The sequence below is a fragment of the Columba livia genome, chromosome 1 (genome assembly GCF_036013475.1).
Source record: "Columba livia isolate bColLiv1 breed racing homer chromosome 1, bColLiv1.pat.W.v2, whole genome shotgun sequence".
NCBI classification, from domain to species: Eukaryota; Metazoa; Chordata; class Aves; order Columbiformes; family Columbidae; genus Columba; species Columba livia.
Window position 1 is genome coordinate 81,115,403 of NC_088602.1, and position 18,857 is coordinate 81,134,259.

Genomic DNA, 18,857 nt, shown 5'->3' on the forward strand with positions numbered 1-18,857 from the left:
TTTCCTATAATAATCACCTTGAAGTTTATCAACAACTTCAATCTTTATCTGAAACAGCTCTGGTTGGCAACTCGTCTCTCTCTCCTGAAACTGTTGTTTCCTCTTAGGTAGGAGGTTCCTTCTCAAGGCAAGTGCTCACATCTAGAGCAAAGACAACAGAACCTAATGGGGCAGCCAAAAATTTCCTGCTTTAAAGCAGATTTTAGATGAACACACTGAAACGCTCTCCAGGTGTTGTGTGCCTCCACTTATGAACACTATGAAACATCTGCATATATTCATCCTGAAAAATACATATAGAAAGAAAAATACGTAGGAAAAAATAATAATATTAAACCCTGAAACTTCCCATATGAGCAAATGATGTGTTTATTTACCTCCTAGCTAAACTTATGTGGAACTGGAAGATGTGTGCTGTGGATGTATCACTGCTCTTAGTATGAGTAAAAATTTATTATTATAGTGTTTGACAGCAGTTAAGTGGCTTGTTTTGTTTTTGTCCATTCAGACACCATCTGAGGATAAATATGGAATAAATGGCTGCCTCTTTTTCTTTTCTCCAACAGGTCAAGACATCCTGGACTTTATCTGGATGATTTTAGGAATGAGTCAGATTATTTCAGTGCAAACAACCTGCTGGAATGTTTTTCATTTGGGAGAATGAAATTCTATAGGTAAGAGAGAACAAAAAAATGATCTAAGAATACTTCTGTAAAATCCAGGAACTCCATATTGGGCCCACATAAATGGACCCATAAATTAGAAGAAAATGTAACTTTACCTATAAGATTATATTACAGTTAATGTTATTTTTAATAATCCTTAGTGATTACCACAGAAATCTGTTGGACTAATCTTAATACACACTCCAGGGCTTTTCCATATAAACCAAGGTATATACACATAGTGTTGCTGACTACTATTACGTAGAGGAGAAAAAATAATGGATCATTAAATCTTTAAACATTAAAAACTTGGTCTTTCCTTCATTAAGTGCTCATTCAAATATAAGCACAAAATCTGAAATGAAACACAACCAGCCATTCCCTTGGCTTTGATTTTTTGTTCTGCTTGTGGTTGCTCTTAACTTGATCCTGACTTTTGTGTTTGCTTGGAAAACACCTATTAAACATGGCCTAGAGTTAAGATTGGAAGCCGCTGGGGAACTACCAGAGTTTGATTTTGTCAGTCCTCCCGAATGACCCTGTTAGTTTCTGAGAGGCAGGTTCAACAGCTGCAATGCCCCGCAGAGACATGTCCTTGGACATGGTGCCCAGATATACGTGTGCACCTTGGTATGGGTGAAGAATCCAGGTGGCTGACCAGACACAGAAGGGTCTGTGCTGTGCTTGGGAAGCAGTCCCATATCCCCATGATCACAGAGGAGCTACTGTCTTAAGCACTGGTTTATATGTCCTAAATACTGCCCTGTGAGGGGGGAAAAAGCGCTCTGTTGCAGAGCGGCACGGCCTGCAGCACTGGCACCCTCTGCCTGCCATCACCCACCCAGCGCACTCATAGAAGGGCTGGGGTTGGTAGAGACCTCTGAAGATCATTTAGTCCAACCCTCCTGCTAAAGCAGGTTCACCTAGAGTAGATCACACAGCAATGTGTCCAGTCGGGTTCTGAATGTCTCCAGAGAAGGAGACTCACTGGGGGGAGTCCCACACCTTGAGACCTTCTTCAAAACATGCCGGTGTGTAAAGGTGATAACCTGTCCCCTGAAATCTTACCTGTGTTAATCTCATGGTTAAAGGGGCTGAAGGAGAACCAATCTCTCCTCTCTAGGAAAAAATAAACAACCTTATTAATAATAGAGTATGACTCGTGGTCCCATATAAATTAGTGGCTGCTTAAACACAGGACCTGGGCATCACCATTCCCAGCCTCATTTTCTGAAAATGAAAATCTAACTTACAGTGAGTTAAAAAATGAATTATTTAAGATACATCAATTTTCATTTTCTCAATATGATGACCCTACGTGCATCAGGGACAGTAAATAGGCCAAACTCAGGGAGAGAAAAGGGGAGAATTAACAACAACAAAAAAAAAAAAAAAAAAAAAGGAATATTCAGATATTCAGAAGGCAGAAAAGTCTATATAATCCATATGCAGCAGGGTTTATGCTATGGTTTTCTAAGGCAGAATCTATTTTCTTGGTGGAGGGCAGGTTGTATTGCTTTGCTTTTCCACCTTTTCAGAAAAAAAAATGTTTTAAATTGGAATAAAATTATGTGTCAAGGTTTTAAACCACATGCCGGGATGATTGCTAGGGGTAGATGGTGAAAGCCGTAATCATTTTAAGTGGTGTATAATAGATCTGAAGTTTTATGAATGGACAAGAAATTATTCCCTCTTTCTTGTACCTGTCTATCCTCTTGTATCCTGTAAGACTGTCTTAGTTATGAATATCTGATTCAGAGACTTTTTTTAATAACTTGACTATATGCAATTTACAGTGTAAGCAACAGTAGCACTAGTAACCCAACGATAAAGTATTTAAAGAATATATTCCAGTTAAATGTCCAACACATTCTCCCTCTTCCGTTCTTTCTTTCTCTTTCCCAAAGTTACTGCCGCCAGAAGAATTAATACTTACCTTCACAACCTAAACGTTATTTAGATACAGAGTCTACCACTGTGCTGGGCCACCAGGAGTTATTGAAAACCCCAGAGTCAGGAGCTCCGTAGCAGAGACCAGGCTGGGGTCAGTAGCCTGACTCTTGGAGCTGGGGACCATCGCAGTGTGCAGAGGAGCTGCAGGATCAGGTCCCTCAGAAATCACTGCTGCAACACACCCTATGGTGCTGCTTATCTGTAGCTTTTCTTATTTGGCCTAGAGGCACATTTCTGTAGTTTATGAAAACCAGAAGCCAATGAAATAAGTTCCTCTCCAATCACACCAATCACGTTAGTTTCACTTGATTTTTTTTTTTTTTTCCCCTACTACAATATATTTTACTTTTGTTCACAAGAGAAACAAAGCAAAAAAATCCCAAAATAAACACGAGGAAACCCCCTTGCCTTTGATCTTGGAAAAATTGCTCTGAGATGATATATTGCCTCATGCACTAATATACACAGTTTGAAGGAAAATAATGGATACATTGTTTCAACAATAGAAAAGGACTTTAAACATTTAAATAATTGAAGTGTACTGACACACACACACACAAAAGGACAGTCATCTTGGTTAGTTAAAAGTCACAACAATATTTCTCAACAGTACTAACAATGTTGAACTTCTAGGGTGATGGTGAAAGACAGACAGCTAGCAAGGATGATTAAAAATCCATGTACAGGTGGTAATGACAGATGTAGGTGGAAAGTGTCAGAAGGAGGCAGTCGGGAATATTTTGGAAAGATGCACTCTACCTGTGTAGCCCAGTGAATTGTCGCCATTATCAGAGGTGGGGAGTGGCGTCCCGCTGTCGTTCCCCCTCTCTAGGTCGTCGGAGTCTGTCGGAAACAACACCAGAGCTGCTGATGGGGTCACAGGAGTAACAGGAGTTGCCATTTCGATCACAACACGTCCAGACACAATTAACTCCACACATGACAGCAAGAGCCACTGTACCAGTGCACGGCACAGTTTGTCCTTCCCCCTCCTGCCTGGTGGTGCCCAGCAAAAGGCGGCTGGGAGCATCACCCGGGGTCCCCAAAATGCTGCCCTGTGTCCCTCTCTGCCCACGCCAAGTCTCGCTCTGCAGCCCGCCGGGCGCGGTGGCCACCCTGCCAAGCAGCCAGTGCAGGCTGTGGTGAGCATATGGGGATGGGAAGGCAGGGGAGCTGAATGCTAGCATTGCTAATTTTCCACCTTATTGTTAATCAAAGCTATTGACTGTGATCACTCCCCATCATCGCTTCATCTCCTGGCAATTACAGACTCAGGGGACTTCACCTCTTTGTGGGGAGGAGGTGGCGGCAGGGGGGGGGGGTGACACACACCACTGTGTCTTGGCAAGCATGGGGAGGGGGCTGCTCGACCTCTTCTGGAATATGGGGCAGGGGGAAGGGGTAGAGCCCTTCTGTGGAAAGGCAACAGTTTAGCAGCATAAGAAGGTGCATTTTTCTGACTTGAAAGATGCTTGCAAGGAAACATTCAGTTTTAACGTCACATTAAAAACAAAAAGGAAGGGAAGGCAGCTGGTCAGCTAAACACATAAATGAACACGATTTAAGACCCCAAGATAAATTGCTGATCAAAACACCACAAAGCACTGTGAAGATAACTCATAATAATGAACTAAATAATTCAAAGCAAAAAATAAAATAAAAATCCCAATGGCTCTGAAAACAAAACACCACAACCCAAAGGAATTTGTTGTCAATATCGCTAGATCTTTTTACCCACATCTATACAGCTTAATATAAAACTGTTTATTACATTTAAATTATATATTGAAGTTACTATCGATAGTGTTCTGCCCAACAGATAACACCTAAAAAAGAAACATCTTTTTTTTTTTTTTTAAAACCTTAAAGAAGCAAATCTCTTTGCAAGAATATCACTACCACAACAATAGGCTGCTTATTTCTTTTTCCTGCTGACAGGTGTCAGATAATTTATTAATTATTGTAAAGACCCTGAATAGGAAAGGTATGTTTTCCTCTCTCATACACAGACATATTCTGGACCTCTATAATGACTAACAGTAACTGTTCCTTTTCAATAAAATGCACGTGCTGCTAAAAATCTTTCTGAAGTTTCACAAAACACGTAAAGAAATTAAACTAAAAAAAACATAAGTGGATTTTTCTTTTGAGACTTAATTTTACTATCTCAGTCAATCTAATTTTTAAAATGTGATGCCAAACATTCATACTCTCCATTTGTCTTTTATACAATCATATAGAGACAGCATCCTTACAAATCAATATTTTTTTAATGAAATACAAAACAAAAACAAAAGCAAAACCAAAATCATCAAGACAAATCTGGTTAAGGGGACTTATTGGAAAGAAAAATAATTCTTAAATAGTCAGTTGAAGAAATGATAGCGTGCCTTTTAAAACACTGTTGTGTAAATTAAGAAAATAAAAGACCAAAAAACAAAACCCAACCAAACACCAAGATGGTGTTTCATCTTGGCAGATGGAAAAAGTAAAATACGTTCATTTATTGGTCCATTCATCTTTGCTGGCTTCGTAAAGGCCAATGTCATGCACATCTTTGAAATTGGCTCTGAAAATGGCTGTAGAGTGACTGGATCAACATTCAGCTTCTCCAGATTGCTCACTTATTTGCATGGAAGGGTTGATTGGGTCAGAGTTTTAAATTACAGCAGTAAAGGACAGAAGGACGGGACTTTTTATTAAATTAAGAGGCAGAGGCTCTGCCTACTTTTTTTAGGGTAAATGTTTAGAGCTGACTACAGAAAGCTCAGACCGAGTTTTCAAGCAACGAACCTGCTGATCATCATTTTGAAAGATTAATTGCCTGGCAAGGAGATTTAATCACATGCTACTCAAAATAATGAAGAAGGAGGAAGATGCGCTGAAAGCTACTGGAGTGTTCTGTGTGTCAGTGTAATGTCTGGCGTCATGGACAAAACAGAATTTCATAATTAATTGATCTTTTTTACCCAAGATACTCCCTCAGACATGGCTTTCTCAGCAATGTCCACCCTCCTTGGAACACCTCACAAAGCAACCGATGCTGATGCCCTTTAGCAAGGCTCACATAGTTGTTAAAATAGGAGCAGTTTCCATTTCAGAAATTCTGTGCATTTAATATAGCAAACGGGACATAAGAACAGCAACTTTAAAAACTAGGCTACAACTACTTGAGCCATTTAGGCCTGAACATCTTGGCTTCAATCCCTCCACTGACGGAAATAAGGGAATTAGTCTCTTTTTTAACACTACTGATATTTACATTATATCTGTTAGTGACAATGCACTTATTTAAATTCCAAATGCATACAGGCATTATTCACTCTCTCTTTCTTTGAGAAATGCTACTTTTTGACCTGGTCGTAAAGAACATGATATTCAACTAATGTTAAATTATAGTATCTGGCTGGAAATTAGAATTACTAATGATGATTGCTGAAGTTCAGTTCTTCTTGTGGGTGAATTCTACCCATGTCACTGAATGACAACGCTATGCCCAAGTCCCACATTTTGTGCTGTGGGCCCCTGCACTGGGCTGAATTTAATTTCAGCTTCATCACAATATCCAGCTTTGCCTTTGCTTATGAGTCAGTTAAAACTTAATGGAAATAAGTACTATTGAATTAAATGACATATCTCACCATTAGACTGCTGCAAAGCCACTCTGTTGAAGGAGTGGTAAAGGGTCTGAATGTTAAGATTTGATGTATTTCCTATGACTACGTTGCTGTAGGATCAGGCAATTTTCCACTTGGCTTTGCTAAACAGAATGAATGATTTTACATTATTACGCTTTTTGAACTAGCCGCTGTGACAAAAAGAAAAAAAAAGTGTGTAGGGAATGAATTATATAACCTGGAACAACTCACCTGATGTATGAAAAATTTACAGCTCAAAGTGGAAGCTGAACTCGGTGTCTCATCCCTCAGAGAAATGCTGTGACCTCTCTATAACAGAGCTCTCATCTAGTTCAAACTAATACGAAGGAATAGACATTTCACAGAGCTATCAAAGAGAAATGTACCTCAAAACAACTCTCCAGTAAGGCTGAATGTCTTGGTTGAATTTCTGTATCATACAGGAGGAATTTAAACCAAGTTCTCTGATATTCTATCAGCTCAGAAAAGCCTATTTTCAGTGACATAAAACCTACACTTTAAAAAACACCTTAGCAGTAATTGGTTGATTCCTTAAGTAAAACAAACAAACAAACAAACCAAACATCAAAACGATAAAATCCCCACACCCCAAAAAAACAATCCAGCCCCATAACCGACAAAACAAACCCCAATATTTAATTCAATAGAAAATTACTTATATACATAAGTACGCAAAACTTCAGGAACAAGGTAAAAGGAATCCTACCCCCTCCTCCCCATTTATTTTTATAGTCCCAAACGGCTTTATTTTGAAGAGGAAGATGAAAAGTGAAGTCTTGACTAAGAAAGAGAAAAAAAAAGACCTAGCCACCCCTTAGCAGTTGTTACTACACTCTTCTTTCACAGGAGCATTTGAGATGGAACCGCCTCATCATGATGAAAAATATCTCATTCCCTCTTTCCACAGCTGTTTCCAGAGCCACCATTCATTAAGCTGGGCAAGTATCTTAAGTCATTAAAAAAAAATCTAGGAAACATCTATTTCAACTTCATAGGAAAGTGCTAGGTTTACCAGAACTGAGTATTCTAGAGTATTGCTGGAACAGTTTCAGGTTTAGTCAGCACAGCCCAAGCACAGAAGACACCTTCAAAGCAGCAAGAGGACTTGGCTTAATCATACAAATCATAAGGAGTTTTGGTGGTCTGATGGCACTCAGAAAGCACCAAAGATTTATGCAAGTGTGGGGAACCTTTTCCAATGAAATTTCCACTGAAATCTGTAAGTTACTCCATTTAATTAGACTGCCACAGGAGCTACTAAACACCACTCATGCTTTAAATTGCGTATCTTTAACTCTTCAAAATGATCAGGAAATCTAAATACTAAATGTTTGTAATTGTTATTCTGGATGACAGGATAAAGTGTACCCTGATGAAGTTTGCTGATGATTCCAAACTGCGTGGGGAAGTGGATGCTTCAGAAGAGAGAGCCACCCTGCGGGAAGACCTGGAGGAGTGGTCTAGCAAGAACCTTATGAAGTTCAACACAGACAAGGGTAAGGTCTTGCACCTGGGAAAACATAATGTAGAACTGCAGCACAGGCTGGGATCTACCCAGCTGGGAAGTAGCTCTGTGGAAAGAGACCTGGAGGCCCTGCTGAACAACAAACTCAATACGAGTGAACAGTGTGGTGCTGCAGCAGAGGCGGCCAACAGGATGCTGGTCTGCACTGAGGGCATCACCAGCAGAGCCAAGGAAGTCATTATATCCCACTCTACTCAGCACTAGTCAGGCCAGATTTGTAATACCGTATTCTGCTTTGGTCCCCACTGTACAAAAAGGCTGGAGAGGATCAAGAGAAGGGCCACAAAGATGACCAAAGGCCTGGGAAGCTACCATAGGACGAAAGGCTGAGAACTGGATCTGTTCAGCCTTGAGAATAGAAGGTTTAGGGGAGACCTCATCACCATGTTCCGGTATTCAAAGGGTGGCTACAAAGAAGATGGAGACTCCCTTTCTACAAGGAGTCACATGGAAAAGATGAGAGGCAATGGGTACAAGTTACTTCTGGGAAGATTCCAATTGGACACAAGAGGGAAATTTTTCACAATGAGAAAAATCATCCATTGGAATAATCTCCCAGGGAAGTGATAGATTCCCCAATATTGGACACTTTTAAGATTCAGCTGGACACGGTACTGGGTCATCTTGTTTAGACTGTGCTTTTGCCAAGAAAGGTTGCACCAGATGGTCCTTGTGGTCTCTTCAAACCTGGTATTCTATGATTCTATAATATGATTCCATGATTCCCTTGGCTCCTACAACATTTCAAACCAGACACATTTATTTTTGCAGTGACTTACATTCAAGTGTTTTGTGCAATCCTAACCTCAAAAATTATATTAGATGTGCATTTAACCATGGCTCTTCTATTCATAGAAAAGTGACCAGTAACAGACAGTGATGCCATCAGTCATTGGTTCTTTTGTACCAGGGAGGTATGTCTGTATGACACGTTTTATTGATGATACATCCTTGAAAGTCCCCAAATGATTCAGTATTGATGCTCTGACCCATCTTCCTGGAGGACGTAAAGAAAAATTGAAAAGACCTAAACAGACAACTTGTTACGACTGTAGGAATCTCATGTATCTAGGTTTCTACACAGGTTATAGTTTATCTGAAAGTAAAGCCACCTACTGAAAAATGTCTGAGTACAAATATAGTTGCCTTATTTAATTCCAAAGTATATAACTTCATTATTTCTTGTTCTGTTTCTCTAAATTTCATTATCATTATCAGCTTTGGGGTACTAAATTCAGAGGAAACAGCAAGAACAGCATTTTGCAAATGAACGTTAATAAAAGATTAGGGTGAAGCAAATTAGTATAAACTACTATCAATATTACAATTGTGTTTTACAAATTGGATCAATTCCCATTGATTCCTTTCTAGTGACCTAGAGGAATTCAGGAAAAGACATCAGAAAAAACCCGAACTCTGACCGCATCAAACCACAACCTGGGATAAGGAAATAAATTAGTAGCTTGTTTTGTTCAGTTTTTTTTTTTTTTTTGTTTCCCCCACCCCCCGATTTTCATTGGAATTACAGTAGAAATAGACTATGTCTTAAGGGGTTTTGGTTTAATTCTATTTCTTCGTTTGGTTATTCATAACGACAAAATATTTTATACTATCAGAGTAACGATAATACCTAAGGGGGAGCTACTGATAAAGTTAAATCAATGTATCTGTGAGAACTAGCTTTTGAAGAGGGAAGTGCTATCTGAAATATGTTTATTTAGAAAAATACAGACAAGGTTTCAAGAATGTAGACCTATTCTTCAAATCTACAATAAAAAGGAAAAACTTCAAGCTATGTGAAGAAAAAGGAATAATTATGACATCCCTTACACTATCACAGCATTCTAAACACACGTCTATATTGAAAGCCCATGTAGCACATTGCTGATTAATCTGGAGAATATCCTTAGCAATGTTTCATATTTGCTGAAAGAAAATATTATATTATTTTAAATAATACTCAATAGAACAACTTTCTAGAGACATTCACATTCAGCCAGCTACCTTTTTTAAATTGGATAACTTTAGGGAGTTATGACCATTTTCATCAGCTGAGAGTTTTTACAAGTAATTAAGTTATTTGTTAAAAGTTTACACTACTCAGCTGCCTCATCATAAAAGTTAAGAAAGGTTTAAGCTAAAGGGAAAAGGGAATCATTTGTTCTCACATAATGGCTCAAATCTGAGGATCTGCTGCAAGTAACTTACAAAAGAATCCATAAGGATGCTTTTTATTAATAGCCTGTACAAGTATGTTCTAGCAACTCAATATGTGGTTCTAAAAACAAAACCTACACTTATGCATAGGTAAAGAAATGTTTTTGTTATGCAAAAGAGACATTTTTCTGGTGAGAAGATAATAGTTTGTAGTGTAAAAAAAACCCACTTAGAAACAGATTTGTCTAAACCAAAGAAGAATACAGATTTTATTAAATGGTTTGAGTATTTTTTTTTATTGTCTTCAAAGAACAGTGCATATGACTGAAATACTGGCAATACCTCAGTAGTGGATGGTGTTTAAACACCTTCCTTTAATTTTCATGATTCAGTCAATAACAGCCTTTAACTCAGTGAAAAGGAAAGGAGGACTTCTGGTTATGCAAAAGCAGGCAACAACTTCTTTACATCATTATGTTGCCAGTAAACAACCTCTTAGCACCTAACTTAATTATTTATTTCTTTGGGAAATCAGCAGTAAGCATAAGCATTAGCAACTTCAACATAGATGCATATCACTTGTTTTCCAATTCTAAAACTGAAGTCCTATGTGGGATCAGTCATGCAGGAAACCATATGAACATAATTACATAGTGACATTTGTGACTGAAGAGCTAAATTCTCAAATCTTGGTATTTAGCAGAGAGCACATAAACACACACTGTACAACTTTGATGCTCCCAAACCTGTCTATTGTCCTGTCTCCACTTCCCCCCACACCTTGCCTTTTCATAGCTCTTCCTTGCACTTCTTGGGCTGTCCCTTGTAGCTCTTTCTTGTTCTGCATCTGATCCCATTTTTTTCCCTGCCAGACAAACCTAAAGGTAACAGCCATTCAGGCTAATTAAATGGTGCTGAAAGTGAGTTAACAGGTGGTGGCCCCAGCTGCTTTAGTTGCAGGGGTAGATAAGAGACCCATCACTAGCCTATATAAGGCACTATGATTAATTAGGACAAGAAGCCATTTGCTAAGGAGTGATATCCAGATTTATAACAAAATTTTCTTCTCTAAGGCAATGAGCAAACTTTCTCCAGAAAACACAGAAATTAATTACTTATTCTGAAGTCCTCACCAGTCTTCTTGACTATGTTCAACATGGCATGTGAAGAAACCTATGCCAAATAGGTCTTACGCGTATCAGTATTTTGTATTTTCTTTCTACTGCAAGATATGAATTTGATTTACTTTAGGAAATTTCCTCTCCCTTAGACGCTCTCCAATTTTGTTTTCTTCCAAGTAAACTTACATGTTTCTCAAGAGAGTTCTGATTACTGTGGGAACTACTATCAAGACATTTAAATAACAGCAACTAGCACAATGTACAGTTGTAGAACTGGTTATGCAAGCTTCCTATTGCAATCCTCCAACTCCACTGGACTTCTTGCAATAATCCCCTCACCATTGTAATCAGCTCTATAAGAACACACCCAGCCCTCCAGGCACTGACCCCTGGAGCTGCTGCTTCTCTGACTTAAGCCTTGTAAGGTTAATTTGAGGATAAATTATGCAGCTGCTTTACAAGTAGCTGCCCCCAAAATAGTATCAAAGAACTGGATTCATTTTCTCTTTACTGTAGAACTGGAACACAGCAAGAAAGTCAACATGCCTAATTACTTCTTATTTTATTCAGCTGAGTGGTAAACTTAGGAAAGGTGATTAATTTCCCTCACTAACGACCATTACAGACAAACAACAAAAATGCAGGAACTAATTCAACACACCATTAACAGTCTTGAAATTGAAACTACCATAAAGATGGATATTGAAGGGGATGTATGCAATTCAAGAGCTGAGAAAGCCCTTTCTCTTTCTCTTGCTTTTCTATATATGCAAAGTTATCTTCTGAGTTGTGAAACATCTATCTGCAACACAGCTGTGTCATTTACATTTTACTAGTCTATCTGCAGAGCTCAGCACGAAGAATAATATTAAATCAATGTATGTCAATGCCTGTTTACAGAAAGAATGGCCATACTTGCACTAATACACTGTCTAGCAAGGGAATACATTGGCACATTAAGCCTATTAAAACTACAATATAGGCAAGAAAGTCTCTCTGATATTGTAGGAATTGCAGGTCCTTTTTTTTTTTTTTTTCAGGAGACACTCCTAGCTACATTTCTAGCTGTCCTAGTTGTTCCCCACATTTTCCTCTTTTAGAAGGCCAGCGTTTTGACCCATTTTGCTGTTGCCACCTCTCAACAGTGACTTCAGCCACATCGTGATTACTGATACCCTTAGCATATAGTTTTCTCACAGGAAATGTGTCCTGTTGTTGCTTTTCCTTCCTTTTTGCCTCCCACAGTCCCAGCCCTTTGGCTACAACAGACAGGAGAGGCTCTGAAGGCCCTCTTCCTTTCATGTTTGAAACCACTCATTCTACTTAACCTGTCTTCTGCACAAAGCAAAGACCTGGTAATTCTATATCCTGTGGGGTGATGCAAGGATTAAAAAAATGAGGTTTCAGCCCTGTCATAGTTTGCAATTAAAGTTGTTGTGGCCTAACAGGAAAGTAATTTAGTAAGAGACGTACAAGGATGATTTTGAAATGAAGCAAAAAGTTGAATTGCAAGGTAAAAAAATATTCACATTGACTTGTAAAGAGGCGTGGAGTTGATAAACATACCATGCCAATCAGTACAGCTCGGCAAGAATAGGTTTAAAGCAAGCTACAAGAGTCATCAAATCACAAATACAGATCCATGCAAAGCAGTAGTAAATTGAGTCTGTCCAGAATTCCCTTTCCTATTAACCTTCCAAGACAGTGAATTACCCACAGATATCAAATGATTCTCACTTACAACATGACTATTTTTTTTAATCCAAAGAATGTTTTCTTTTATGCATACGAAGTAGAGGTATGTACTTCAGGGAAGTTTTTGTCTTTTGTTATTAGATCACAGAAGTTCTTTCTGTAAAGCTCTTCCTAAGAGCTACTGCTTTTGTGCAGCATAATGAAACATGTTCTACAAAGGGGGTTTTTAAGTTTGTCCCTTGGAGAGAAGCCGTACAACAGGTGTTCCTCCTTTCTTTGTTTACCTGAGCTGACTACTCCCTGCTCAAAATCATATCCTTAAGAAAACAAATGATGGAGCATGTAATCATTTGCCTGGAAAATTTGATATTAGGCTGAAGTCCTTTCTTGTTAAAGCAGCAAAATGCTCCCATTGACTGTATGCAGGGTTCTGTTAGCACAGCTGTGAATACTTCTGGGAAACAGGAGAAAGGGCCACAAATAAAGAATTAGCAATTACTATCTAGCTCATAATGAAACACACACATATGTCCAAATCGACTTCATAATTCTCAGTGTAAAGACGGAAAGATTCGTAAAATAGTGGTAAGTTAATTTAATAGTTCCTAGTGGTTCTTTAGCATCTTCCAGCTGGGAATCTCATTTCTCAGTATGATTAATGTCAGCCTCAAAAGAAAGCACAGGGTCAAAAATTACGCCAAGTTTATGAACCCAAAACCCAGACAAAATAGAACAACAATGAAGTGAAATAGCTGAGGAGGAAGATGGTCGAAAACTCTTCTATCTCATAAGAATTCAGCTCTGCAAAATTAATACCAGATCAGAAATCATACAACACAGTAAGGGGTACTTGGGTTTATAAGGACCTACAGATTTCTCCAGATAATGTCAATTTGTAATATTGTGTATGTTGAGCATGGGAATTACTAGCTAGGGGCAGTAATTTTGAAACAAAATAGGACCTTTAATAGATCTGTGGGAATGCTGAAATAATTAGAGCTATAACTGGAAGCACAGAGCCGAAAGTAATAAAGTATGAACACTGAAAAATTATATGTTTTAAAATGCACAATATGATGAGAATGATGCCAGTGTAAATAACAAAAGTAGTCACACCCATAGGGCTATCAAGATGGCAAAGATGGACCAAATCACATATCTATGTTCAAAAACAAACTAGACCTTTGAGATAAACTGCCTGGTAAGACAGAACCTTATCAGAAACTTCAGTTTGCGCATTGGTAGATATAGAATATCATCTAAATAACAAATGGAAGGAAACACTCATGCTACCCTGAAAAAGCAAAACCATAGTGCAAGAGATCGGGAAAATAGGCTTCTTGTAGTAAGGGACTCATTTACCATGACAGCAACTAATTGAAAATGGAAGCACAGACGACTAAGAATGCATTGTGTCAGAGTTACTTGTAGAAAGTTTCCCAAGTATATCATTGGTGGCTATGTCACAGCTTTAGTATCTCAGAACTAAAGTACAACGCTGTACGAGTGACAGCTCAAAAAAAAAAAGAAAAAATTCTTTAGCAAACCCTGATTGTTTGTTTGTCCTAACTTCATTAAATGTGTTGGTGCAGCTGCTTTGGGCAGGAAATAAAAAATACCTCTGAAGCAACATTATACATATCATATGTTTCTAGCGTGATTGGTTCCATATTGTTGGGGCCCTTGAGTGCCTCTAGCAGAGTTCCTCAGCAAATTTTAACGTGTCAAACTGGATAAAAGTCAGAAGAACATGCTTTATCCCTACAGGCTAGGACGACTGCTACGCAGCACAGAAACTCCAACAGGGAAGATGAAGCCCTGGCTTCGAAATGAGCACTGCTGCTCCCGCGGGTTCCTGATAAGAGCCTGTGGCCTGAGCCCAGAGGTGGCTGCCAGTAATCCCCTCCAAACTCCTGCATGCCCTGGTGCCCTTAGCATTCCCCTCTGGCTGCTCATGGTTGAGGCCTCAGCCCAGGGGTGCCCCAGCTCTGTGGCAGGGGGTTCAGCAGCCCCCAGCCCTTCCTGGGTGCTGCAGGTTGGCAACAGGCTATGGGAGCACAGCAGATGTGTCAATAGACCAATGAAATGTCTTTGAGCAATGCTTTTACTGCCTAATCAATAGGGAAACTTATAATCAAGTTTGGTCTCAAGATGAAAACCTTAGCTAGCTGCAATGAACCCTTAAAACTAATTACATCAAGCAGAAAATAAGTATACCACAGAGTATATAATATCAAGTCACTGATAAACACAGAGCTGTAGGATCAGATCTGTACACATAACCTGTCAAATGTGAGCAACTACTGGCTCACATGTTAATGATACATCATTACCACTGCTGAATTTAAAAGTCTGCATGCTGTGCCCAAAGGCTTACTAGTTTGAAACATCATCATATTATGATATTAAAAATTTCTAGGTGTGTCCAAGGTTATTTCAGCCAGTATACTGAACTTCTACTATACAGCCAACCAAAATGAAAAAAAACATGAAATATTTTTACAGCCTTCATTATTATTTTTTTTTTTTTTTTATATTGCTGGGAATAGAGTTATGAAAGATTATGGAAAAAGGAGACGAGAAAACAAAACAAAAACACAAGAACATGGAGAAAGAAAAGCATATTTAGCATATTAAAGGCAATTAATCATCTTACATTCTAGGAGGCCAGGCTACAGAAAATTCCTGGAAAAACACTGTAATTTCAGAAGGTGCTAGATAGGAAAAAAAGAGACTAACACGTTGGATCAAATAACATATCCAGCAAGAGACTGACCTGACATTGAACACTAGTTATAAAGTAGAGAAACACAAAGCAGAATGGTATTGTTTTATGACACCAATGTAATATTTCAGATAGAAAAAAATACTTGAAAGATAGTGATGAAATACGAACTTTAAAACAAAAGAAACAGTACTGAGTTTACCACATCATTCCCATTACCCAAGTTTTACAGTTTATCTAACTCTTCTGAAACTTCTGTTGTTATTCTACAACTGGAGAGTGACCAAGGAGATGCGATATGATCTTGAAAGTATAACACCGGAGATAAATAAGCTGTAAGTGTATGTAAGTGCTCAAAATTGAATACAACTGAAGCACTAAGCAAGTTGGTGAAAAAGACCTTACATATGAGATGAACACTATTTCAAGTGCACTTCAGCAAAAGCTTCTCGAATTTTTAAACTTTTTAGAATCTTTTCTTAGCTATAAAAGACTGAGCAATGAGAACAGAAATATTTGTCACTAGAAATAATATAATTAAAAGTAATCCAAGCACTTTTCCTTATAGTTCTAATTTTTCTAAATGTCTATAGCTAATGGCTATGTTTCTGAAAATGCATTTAGTCTCACAAAGGAATCCACTGACACATACAATATGAAGTTATGTTCAGTGATGAAAGGTAAAGCAGGTTAAAATTTGAAATAGATAAATAAAATCTTCCACAAACATGTTAACTAGCTTTACACTGCTTGGCACTCATGCCTAAGAAGGCTCCTATTTAAACCTTTCTCACAAGCTTGAAACTTGAGCGTAATTATGTTTGACTAGATTCAGGCTGAGTGTGTCTCAGGGTCCTGCCCCCCAAGTCATTCCAATCAGAGTCCCAGACAAAACCTTCCCAGGTTTCCTTGCAGCTTCCCACCATGGGTATCTCCCAAGGCAACCAAAAGACCGAATTTGGTGTGTAGTGAAGTCTTGTCCTAATATGCAGAAAAAATGTAACAACATCTCACTTCCACTGGTTCAGACATAGCTCTGAGACTCCTTCCATCTTTATTTGAGATTTTGGTTAAAATTAGCAAGTGAATTCAGAAGACACTACAAGAGGATACCCAACAAATGCAGACTACACGATAACAGAAACCAAAGTAAAACACTTCCAATCCCTTCCCCATCTCACTTGGCTGAATTTATGAATATACATTTCATAATCTGAATTAGTAACATGAATACAAATGACAGATTTTATAAATCTGAATGACTGACTCCAGTTCCACAATTTGAACAGTAATAAAGGTTTTTACTGTTGAAAATAGTGGCCATTCATAAGAATAAAAGAAAAATCACTCAATGAAAAATGCTATAGGCATATGAAGATTTTTCTGATGATATAGTATCAAAGAAAATTTAGTTGAATTTAGGCTGACCATTTATCATAACCTATGGACGAGTCATTTAATGACTATATTGATTCTCTTTTGTGTTCGTTCTTATATACATCATCCAACCAAGGTGAAAGTAACCATAAGATATTAATTTTAGACAAAAATATTTCAGTGATAAATGTTTGAAGTTAAGAATTATTACAATACAACAGATTTGCTGTACTGCAATTATAGGACATATTTGTATAATCGCAGTAGGAAATATCACAAAATACACGATAGGTGATCCCTAGAAGTAGCATATTGCTAGTAGCTAAGATGGGCTTTAACAGCTGAGGATCTGATACATGCTAAGTGCCACGACACTAAACTCAGGAGTAATGGATTGCTTGGGAACCTTTAATCATTAAGAGAAAAGTGTGAAATAGGTACCTGAGAGCACAGTTTCTCTAGCCTACCAGTATCTGAAGATGAGAAGAGGGAAAAATATTCAATTTCTATGCACATCTGACTTCACAAGTATTTTACCAAGTTTGTTTTCTCACTTTCACTGAAATGTAAAGAACAAAGCACATGACTCCCACTCTAATGCTTGTCTGTTTTGAAGAAAAGCTGATCAATGAGAGAAATAGAAATGGTCTTTCTTTCACAGGGAGAAAGGATGTTCTGTGCTCCATGCAATTGGCTTCAATCTGTGAAGAAAGGTATAGAGCAGACTGAACTAGCATGTGACTAAAACACAGCATAACTAATAATACCCTATCGACACAAAATATCTTTTAAAAATACTGGAAGCCGTTTTTTTTTTTTTTAATTTGACCTCCCTTTCACAAAATGTAACTATTGTTCTCTCTTTCTGGTTTTCGTTTTCCATCTAAACAGCTCAACTAATAATAAATCCTTGATTCCTAGACCAATTCACTCAGTTATATTATTATTATTTGCATATTTAGAAACTTTAATCTTTGTAAGAATATTCTAGGTATTTTCTCCATTTAAAAACCTCTTTCTCAATAGCAAACTTCTCCCTTAATCAAGCCTAAAGTCCCCTGGCATTTTTTTTCAATGTTTTGGGTTGCTCAGTGGTTGAGGTTTAGTTAGCAGAAAGCAAAACTAGCTGAAGATGCACCTTTGTGACAACTCTCTTCACAGAGGCTTCCGCTAGCTGCTGAAAGGTCACTGTGCTGAGGGAAGCTGCAAGGTGGAAAGTAAGTTTAATTTACAGTTTTATTTAAGCTCTTGGGAGAAAAGAAAGAGGGAGAGGAGAGTAAGCACACATTTGATCCAGTCTGAGGCTCCTTTTAAGGAAAAAATTTCCTCTGTAATTTTATTACAGAAAAACTGAAAACAGATATCTGAGGAAAACAGAACCAGATCTCCCATTGCAAGGACACTCAGTAAAATCCAGCCATATCTCACGCAGTGCTCAACTACAGGGAAAACCTGGGCTTGAGAGGAGCCCCCGATGGCTGCAGCTGGGGCTGGAGCCCTGCAGAGGTCAGGGAGGTGTCTCCTGGGACTGACAGAGCTGAGTTACAGCTGCTGCTCCTGGAAGGGGAGGAGATGAAATTATAGCGTGGCGGGGGGAGGCAGGGAGGGGAGAAAAGCAAAACGTCTGAAGGGATGAAAACACCACAGTTTCACTTTCATCTCTTTAATATTCTCAGGAATAGCTTTAGGGGATGAAAGACAGCACTTGAAAGTTGGATTCCTCTGTCTTTATGCTTTGCAGCCATCTACAGAGAGCAGAAATATAATGATAATGAACACGCATTGAAGACAGTGCAAACTGTTGCCTGAATCCCAATGAAATGAGTGCAGCCAGATACATGTTCCTTCAACAAACATTGTGACCAGTTATTATTATAGTCAATAGCATCAAATAATAGGAATTTACATCATCATGTCCCCCACCCACAAACAAAGATCCTTGAAAGTAAAAAGACTCTTGTACAGTCTTACGGTCGCAAA

General features: G+C 38.4%; 1 protein-coding gene across 8 annotated transcripts in view; it reads right to left on the reverse strand.

The window, feature by feature from the left end:
• ROBO1 (roundabout guidance receptor 1) overlaps positions 1–18,857 on the reverse strand; it is a 736,887-nt gene that overhangs the window by 370,125 nt on the left and 347,905 nt on the right. For 7 of the 8 annotated variants that reach the window (XM_065064434.1, XM_065064469.1, XM_065064416.1 and 4 more), the window contains one exon: positions 3,378–3,461. The exons of the other annotated variant lie outside the window; for it this stretch is intronic. In XM_065064434.1, the coding sequence (XP_064920506.1) occupies positions 3,378–3,461 (84 nt within the window). The remainder of the gene's footprint in view (positions 1–3,377; positions 3,462–18,857) is intronic. 8 annotated transcript variants of the gene reach the window in all.